Source organism: Bombina bombina, chromosome 3 (assembly GCF_027579735.1).
Source record: "Bombina bombina isolate aBomBom1 chromosome 3, aBomBom1.pri, whole genome shotgun sequence".
NCBI classification, from domain to species: domain Eukaryota; kingdom Metazoa; phylum Chordata; class Amphibia; order Anura; family Bombinatoridae; genus Bombina; species Bombina bombina.
The window spans coordinates 414,090,945-414,100,085 of NC_069501.1; the positions used below are offsets into that span (position 1 = coordinate 414,090,945).

At 34.9% G+C, this 9,141-nt stretch overlaps 1 protein-coding gene across 1 annotated transcript in view; it reads left to right on the top strand.

Annotated features, from left to right (window-relative positions):
- The window catches only part of LOC128653372 (Krueppel-like factor 15), an 82,638-nt gene extending 74,288 nt beyond the window's left edge, over positions 1–8,350 (top strand). Inside the window, exon 3 of the mRNA XM_053706612.1 lies at positions 4,387–8,350. Coding sequence (XP_053562587.1) covers positions 4,387–4,561 — 175 coding nt within the window. The 3' untranslated portion in view covers positions 4,562–8,350. The remainder of the gene's footprint in view (positions 1–4,386) is intronic.
- The last annotated feature ends 791 nt before the right edge of the window (positions 8,351–9,141 follow it).

Genomic DNA, 9,141 nt, shown 5'->3' on the forward strand with positions numbered 1-9,141 from the left:
GGGGGGGGGGTGGCGGTAGGGTTGCACCGATACTAGTATTGATGCAGATACCAAGTATTTGCATGGGTACTTGTACTCGTGCAAATGCACAGATACTTTAACCGATACCTCCAATTCCTACCCAAGCGTCATCTTGTGGCGTTTTTCACACTGCATGTTCCCATTTCATTTTAAGCTGGAGTGGAGACTTAACTTAACTAAAAATTGTTCACTTCTGTTCTGCCAATACAAATGGCTGTTATTTGTATTATTGTACGTCAGAGCAGTGCTCCAAAAGCTGCTACTTTACAGCTGGAAGCCTACCTGGGAGAGATCACTGTACCTCATTCAGACAAACCCCTGAGCTACTGGGCAGTTAATAAACTGAGATTTAATGGCCCAAAAATATATTTCTGACCCAGTAGTGTGAAAAGTGAAAGACTGTTCAGCTTAGCGTCAAATGTACTTACTGATAGCAGAAACAGACTTATAGCTGAACATGCAGAAATGCTTCTGTTCCTTAATAAGAACTTGCCACTAACTTTTGAAAAAATATTCTAATTGCTAGATTGCCTGTTATACTGCTAGTTCTCATCTTGCACAATTATGCTCAAAACATACTGTACTCTGAGGAACATCCTTAGCCAGGGCTGGACTGGGAATAAAAAGCAGCCCTGTAAAAATATGAAGACCAGCCCTATTTTCTGTTGAGTCAGTAGAATGCAAATTCCCAGGGGATTACTGGGATACTCCTTCCCCAATATTATATTATATTGCTTTGTATTAAGTACAAATGTCAGATTGATGAGTTATATGGGCACTCTACAACCCAATTGCATCCAGTAGTCACCTCTTTAAATTGTAGCTTTCCAGCCCCAGCTGCTGCAGCTGTTATTTATTGTTTTTATTAATATGTTACTGTAATATTTTTATTTCTAAACATGTTCTGTGAACTTTGTGACAACAAGCACATAAAACTGTTTTACTATTTCAAAATATCTTTTGAGTTACAGTTCATAATTGTAAAGAAGCGATCTTAAATCATTAGTCTGTATTGTGCTTGGTAAACTGTCATGACATAAAAAAAGTATCGGTAATTGGTTTTGGTGAGTATTTGAAAAAAGTATCGGTACTCGGTCTTAAAAAAATGGCATCGGTGCAACCCTTGTTTGGCGGTATAGGGGTTAATATATTAGGTTTATTGCGATGTGGGGGTTTGTCGGTTTAGAGGTTGATAGATTAGGGGGTTGGCAATTTAGTGGTTAATATTTTAATTATGTTATTTGCAGATTAGGAGTTCATTACCTTATTGTTTTGCGATGTGGGGGTTGGTGGTTTAGGTGTTTGTTAATAATTTGTGCGGGCGGTTATGTGGTTTTTAGTTATTTTGTGCGGGCGGTTGTGTGGTTGTTTTTTTTTTAGTTTTTTTTTTTAAGGCTTCGGGTTTACCTAAGCTACATCCCGGTGGATTCTGAAAATGGCAGGGTGGTGAAAGAATCCACCTTCGGTGGGTTCTTTCACCACCCTGCCATTTTCGGAATCCACCTTGATGCAGCTTACACTGCATCCAGGTAGATTCTTTTGGCTGCCTTGTGCAGCCAACATTTCTTTGAGGATGCGTGCGCAACTGTCGACGGACGCGTTACAAACGCGATTTTAGTATAGATGTTTATTGATCTGGTCTCAGTTTAATTAATAGACAAATCAGAACTAAAAAGGATTCAGCTTTTATATGCATTGTCCTTGGCAAATGATATTATTCGGAGTGTTATCAAATTGCATACATTGCCCCTGCATAGTTGGTAACCACTATTATATATATTTATATTGAGTTACATTAACAGAATGATATAGAGGTTTCATAATATTTGCGTCTTAACACATATTACACTTTGCAGGTACGCTACTGAAATAATAATGATAAGAACAATAGGAAAGGATAATATTCACAACATGTACTGTATTAAAGTTTCTAGTTTACTTCTATTATCAAATTTGTTTCATTCCCATGATGATATTTGCTGAAGAGATACCTAGGTAGGCATCTTGAGCACTACATGACAGGAAATAGTGCTGCCATCTAGTGCCGTTGCAATTGCATAACATTCTTGCAAAACTGCAGCCATATAGTGCTCCGGACACGTGCAGGCTTCTAAGCCTACGTCCCTGCTTTTTAACAAAAGATACCAAAAGAATGAAAATACTTTGATAATAGAGGTAAATTAGAAACTTGTTTACAATTACATGTTCTATCTGAATCTTGAAAGAAAGATATTGGGTTTCATGACCCTTTAAAACGTAATGTACAATACCACTGATGTGTACAAACCAAAAACAATTTCTAGAGGTTATTTAAAAGAGAGGCAGGCAAAACAATTTGTATGTACTATGTATTGTTTTTTTCCTTTTCTTTAACCAGTTTTAATTAAACATTTTGGACCAGATTAAAAGTGGAGCACTATTTAACGCTCCCGTTCAAGCGTTAACTGTGCTAGAAGTAAGATTTTTGCGCGCATCAGGTAGCGCTCGTATTACAAGTTGAAAGCAAATGTTTTTTATTTGCGTGCTACCCCGACGGAAGTAAAAAGCCATACTTACAATATCGCACGTGCAATAACCTTTTCCCCCATAGAAGTCAATGAAGTATATGTATATGTGTGTGTGTGTGTGTGTTTGTGTGTGTGTGTGTGTGTGTATATATATATATATATATATATATATATGTGTATTAATACATTTTTTTGTATATATTGCTGTAAGTCTAGTGTCTATTAGCTGCTGACTTACCTGTTTTTACTATTTTCTATCAATAAACAATTTTGATGTTTTACCCGGTGGAGTGCCTGGACATTTCTTCTGTGTATGTATGTGTGTGTGTGTGTGTGTATATGTATATATATATATATATATATATATATATATATATATATATATATATATATATATATATATATATATATATATATATATATATAATGTATGCATATCAGTGTAGGAAGAAGTCACTCACAGGGTTTTTCTCTAGATAAATACAAATAGTATTTTATTTGACGTTTCGGGTATTACCCCGTTTTCAAAAAGAAGCGTTATGCTTATTTTTGAAAACGGGGTTATACCCGAAACGTCAAATAAAATAAAATACTATTTGTATTTATCTAAAGAAAGACCCTGTGAGTGACTTCTTCCTACACTGATCTTACTTATATTTGAAGTGCACCCAGGGCATGGATGGCTGTTCAAGCTGTATGTAGCTGGAGTGCCACTACACTTATATATATATATATATATAATCCTGAAAATCTGGCCTGTTAGGGAGACCTGAGGACAGGTTTGTAAACTTCTGCTATAGACACACATTGGACATCTTAAGTTAAAGACACAGTAAAGTCAAAATTGTACTTTCATGATTTAGATATGAGACACAATTTTAAACGTCTCAATTTACTTTTGTTATCTAATTTGCTTTGTTTTCTTTGAAATAGCTGCAATGCACATCTAAGAGCTACAACGAAGGGTACACAGTATACAAAGGGAATTAAGTAGGCATGGGCATCCAAATACGGAAGAAGGCAACCGCTCGCAGCCTTCAGTTCTATTTGGGGGCCGAATTCCTTCTTGTGAAAGTTAAACACACTAAGATCTGGATTTGCTTAGATCTTCGTGTGTTGCACTTGCACAATAAGGATTCCGGCTCCGAAAAGAGCCAAAGACCACAAGCTGCCGCCCTCTTCCTCCGCATTTGGAGGCACCTGAAACCTCTGAATGTACATGCCTACTCCAGTTTAAAAGCAACTTGTGTGTGTGTGTGTATGTGTGTATATATATATATATATATATATGTATATATATATATGTATATATATATATATATATATATATATATATAGTGTTATTGATGTCTTACAGTCTGACTACTTGCAGTAAAGATACTACTTAAAGGGACGCTCAAGTCAAAGTTAAACTGTCATGATTCAGATAGAGCATACAATACAATTTTAAACAACTTTCCAATTTACTTCCATTTTTTTTTATATATATATTTACACTTTTTGAGTCACCAGCTCTTACGGAGCATGTGCAAAAATTTTACAGAATACATATATATGCATTTGTGATTGGCTGATGGCTGTCACATGGTACAGGGGGAGTGGAAATAGAGATAACTTTGAAATTTGTCAGAAAAAAATCTACTACTCATTTGCAGTTCAGACTAAATGCTATTGCATTTTCTTGTTATCATGCATTTGTTAATTATAATGATCTACTGTATTAACTAGTCTTTTATGTAATGTCATGCTAAATTGTACCGGTCCATATCTCTGAATACCAGTATTCATTTATACATACCTGAGATTAAATGAGACCTGTAAATTGAGGATGACTTAGTTTTTGTTTTCCCTCTTACAGGTTCTCCCGCTCGGATGAGCTGTCGCGCCACAAGAGGTCACATTCTGGTGTAAAGCCGTACCAGTGCGTTATATGTGATAAGAAGTTTGCCCGCAGTGATCACTTGTCAAAACATATGAAGATTCACCGTGGACAGCGGGTCATCACATCTCGGACACCCAGGGCCAGCACTTAACCTTGCGTTTGCTTTTCTGTCCACTAAAAACAAACTGGCTACTGTGAAACTTGAGCCATGTAATCATCTCTCTTCAGAATGTTCAGACATATGGTGCCTATTCGCACATTAGAGAAGACTATGTAAACATTTTGCCTATGTAAGATGCGGTACATCCCCCCTGGTGTTTAGAGGTTTAACAAACAAACGGTTGTCCCCATTAATGCAAGCTAATCTGTGGGGCTAGATATATGTGTCTTCCTTATATCCATTGATGTGATCTGGATATTTAATCCCTGTGAATTTTACCATACCTCTTCTTTCAGAAAAAAACTGTTACTGTCCACAGAGCAACAGCCTGATTACTGGACAATAGGACATGTCTGTACAGTGCCACCTATACTGTACATAGTTTAAAGGTACAATGGACGGTAGTATTTATAATCTCTCAGTGCCTGTTACTTTCATTACACTCACATGTGTATACAATTGTGCTGGGATATGTAGAAATGCCAACACAACAGCAAATAAGTATTTTTATGGATGGAATGTAAAATAAATATAAGTAAGGTTGCCATATTTTGACTTTTAAAAGACCCTTATGGAAAAATAATGACATCTGTTATAGAAACGGTTAAGAAACGTTCTAAGAACCCTGGAATATGTATTTTTCATAAGGGACCTCTTTAAAAGCGGCAATATGTCAAATCTAAACTTAAGTAATATTATAGCAATCATTCCAGGTGAAAATTTATCCTCGCTAGTATCTAATGTTTCAGTTCATTTTGGGAACTTTGTAAAATAAAAAAAAAAATCCAATTTGAACTAAATGGTTAACTAAATATATTGTACACGTTCATCTGGAGTGCATGTTACTATTTCTTATATGTATTCCCTTGCTTAATATAAAAGTGACGCTTTATCTTCCTATACCTAATTTGTTCTTCCATCTTAGCTCTGGATCTTTATTTTGTCCTAATTGTATTATTCTTGAATTGCCCTGTCTCACATTTAATCCATTTTCTATTGGGTAGTTTGTCAGCATGTTGCTATAGTTACAAAAAGTTGCTATAGTTACAAAGTGATTTATGCAGTGCATATGTATATATGCAAATACAAATGTTACACTTGTGGCTGTGATTGCCACCTCTTGTAGGGGAAAAGACTGACCTTTAAAATTTTGTATAATTAATTTTGCAACTGCACATGACATAACCTGAGAACTAGAGCTTGTTATAACTATAAACAAAATCACAAAAGATGTTCTTAAATTGTATAAACTTTAACGGTTCTAGTTACAAAAAAATGAACTTGCCTTGTTGGTAAAATACATTAATTTGTAAAACTCACTGTAGGCGAATGAATTGCCTTTTAAAAGGAGTATGAATTCCATTTTTAATGTGATCATTTTTACTTTCCAAAGCATCTGCCACTTATTCTATTAGTGGAACTTGCAGATATATTTAGCAATGAAGGCGCTTAACTTTGGGATGGTTTTTTTGGCACTTAGCTGGTGAGCTGGTGATCAGGAGTCATTTGATTTCCTAATTCATTAATTAAGCATTTTTTTTTAAAAGAATTTAGGGGTTATGGTTTTGTGTTGTCATTTCTGGGGGATACGTTATACATTAACTTTATTCCATTGCTTCAAGTCCATAATAATTAATGTAATTGTTTCAATTTTTTTTGCATTATTGCAGTTTTTGAAAACTTTTTCTGAAGTGCCTTGTCTGCTCTTTGTCTTAGGGGACAGACTAATCCTCTGCAAATGTGTAAACCTCTTCATTCAGTCTATGGCGCTACAGCTGCCTGTGTTGTACAAAAACAGTACAGCCCCTGATTGACTGTATAGCACGGTGTATTAATTAAATTAAAAAATAAAAATGACTTTTTAACCTATTTATTTTGCACAAATGCAGTAGTAAAAAGTTAACATGTTGAAACGTATCTATATTGAGCATTATTAGTTGAAAGCAATGCATAAAAAGTTAAGGGAAATATTTAACTAATAAACTCACATTAAAGGGACATTAGAGTAAAAAATAAACTGTCTTCAGGTAGAAGTGAAATAAAAACTTGTTTAAAAATTGCTCTGTTATCTAATTTGCTTTGTTCTTTTGGTATCTTTGGTATACCTAAGTATGCTCAGGAGCAAGAATATATACTACTGGGAACTAGCTGCACATATATGCCTCTTGTCATTGGCACACTTAATGTGTCCAACTAGCTCCTAATAGTGGATTACAGCTCCTTCAACAAAGGATAACAAGAGAATTAAAGGGAAAGTATACACCAATTTTCATATAACTGCATGTAATAGACACTACTATAAAGAATAATATGCACAGATACTGATATAAAAATCCAGTATAAAATTGTTTAAAAACTTACTTAGCTGGATAGCTGGAACACCCACTGAAAGTGGCTGTATAGCAAAAAGTGCAGACACTCCCCCCTCCCTCTGCATATGAAAAGACCCTTTACACAAACAGCAGCAAGCTAGAGTAGGTATACATCAGTATACTTTTAAAACTTTGGGTCCTGGTTAGGAGAAGATCAGGGCACTGATGAGCAAAACTATTTTTGTTTTTTAAAAACCTGTATGAGCTATATAAATGGATCTACAAAACATTTATGCAAAGAAAAATCTAGTGTATAATGTCCCTTTAAGCAAATTTGATAATAGATGTAAATTTGTTTAAAATTGTATACTCTATCTATATCATGACAGGAAAATGTAGTTTCATTACCCTTTAAAATAAAAAAGCAAAATGGTGTTTCCAATTCTTTGTAGTTTGCAAAAATAGCCCCTTTTTCTTGTTCCATATAGAAGACTCAATGCAGCCACAGGGTGAATGGGGCTAGTTTTGGTGATTTTCTTTATGTGGCTTTTATGTCATTGTTAACACATTGTTCTATACTTTAATTCATCATTTCTATGTTTTTGTGTTGAAGCCACAATCAGCACTATTTGAATCCAGTAATTGATGTTGATTTGCTAGTTTCAGAAGCATATATCAAACAGTTCTACAAAGTGGGTAGCCAGTTTTTTTTGTGTGTGTTCTTTTTGTTTTTCTGGACACTAAAGTACGCTTCTATGTTATTTGTAGCCCCAAAACAGCTGCTTTTTCCTTTCTACTTTCCTTTTTAATGCTTAATTCAAGTAGCATGGTATGTGTTTGTTTTTTTCCCTTGTTTAAAATTTTAAATATTTTATAATTATTTTTATATTATCTTAATAAGATACTTTGAGGTTAACAGATTTCCCATTTTCAGGTATGTCAACTACTGTGTACTATGCATAATAAATAACGGGATGAATCTTAACAATTTTGTAAGTTGCGATGTCTTCCATTTTTCTAATTATTAAATCCTGTGCAACGTTTTATTTTCATGTCTAGTTACAATAATCTGCAGAAATTAAATGTTTATTGGGTCTAGCAGTCATGCAGAATAGATGCTTACCCAGGTGAAATAAAACCTTTAAAACATATCTTGTATATATAATGCTTTATTCTGGAATCAAATAATATTTTTTCCAAAAGTAATTGGTTATTTCATCAGCACAATCATATGATTGGGTCCTCTGCAGAAATTGCTATCTTCTCCCCCCCCCCCCCCTCCCCAGAGCATGGGCGGAAAAAAAAACCTTTTAAGACAGTGTGCCCAAATTGTCAATAATTCTGATGAGGATTATCTTCATGGTAATTTGTATTTGAGAAGTTGAATTTATTATTATGTCTGTAATTTGAATGCCATGAGAAGTATAAATAAGTAATTATTAACAATAATAAACCTTTTAAAAAACAATAGTAGAGTCTGGGTTGCTTTTTATGTTTAATTGTTTCACAGTTAACAGACATTTAAATAAATTAACTTTTTTTTTTTTAAGAACCACTAAATGCAGTATGCAGTAGTCACATAATTGACATATGCATAATCAAAAGACAATGCAACAACACCTACGCTGAATTTTTAAAAGAAGCAGTAATTTTTTTTTTTTCTTCTGGAAAATGTATTTTGTCTCCCATTTTCCGGCCCCCTGTATCATGTGACAGACATCAGCCAATCAGACTAGTATACGTATACCCTCTGAGCCTGGGATCTTGTTCCCCAGAAAGTATTTTTACAAAAAGACTGTGCAAAAATGTGATAAATTGGAAAGTGTCTTAAAACTGCATGCTCTTTCTGAAACATCAGGGGTCCCATTACATTTGCACCATTTTGGTATCCTATATACAGCGCCACATAAAAAAGCGGCACGTATATTTCACCCATCGCCCACAATTTTTACTCCCATAAGCTAACATGGGACCGCGTCGCAAATCGGTATCCAATATTCAGCGCAAGGACTTACGTGGCGAAAATGGAGAAATCTTACTCCATTTTCACCTCGCCACACAAGGCAGCCGCAGCAAGCCTTGCGCTGAGTATCGGAACACCGTAACTCACGAAAATGCCTGCAAAAATAAACTAACACCTAACGCATGTGCAATATCTATCTACCTGTCAACCGCAATACCCCACCGCAATAAATAGTGTTTTTAACCCCTATATCTGCCATCAATCCCACACTGCAGGTAATAACTAAAATATTAACC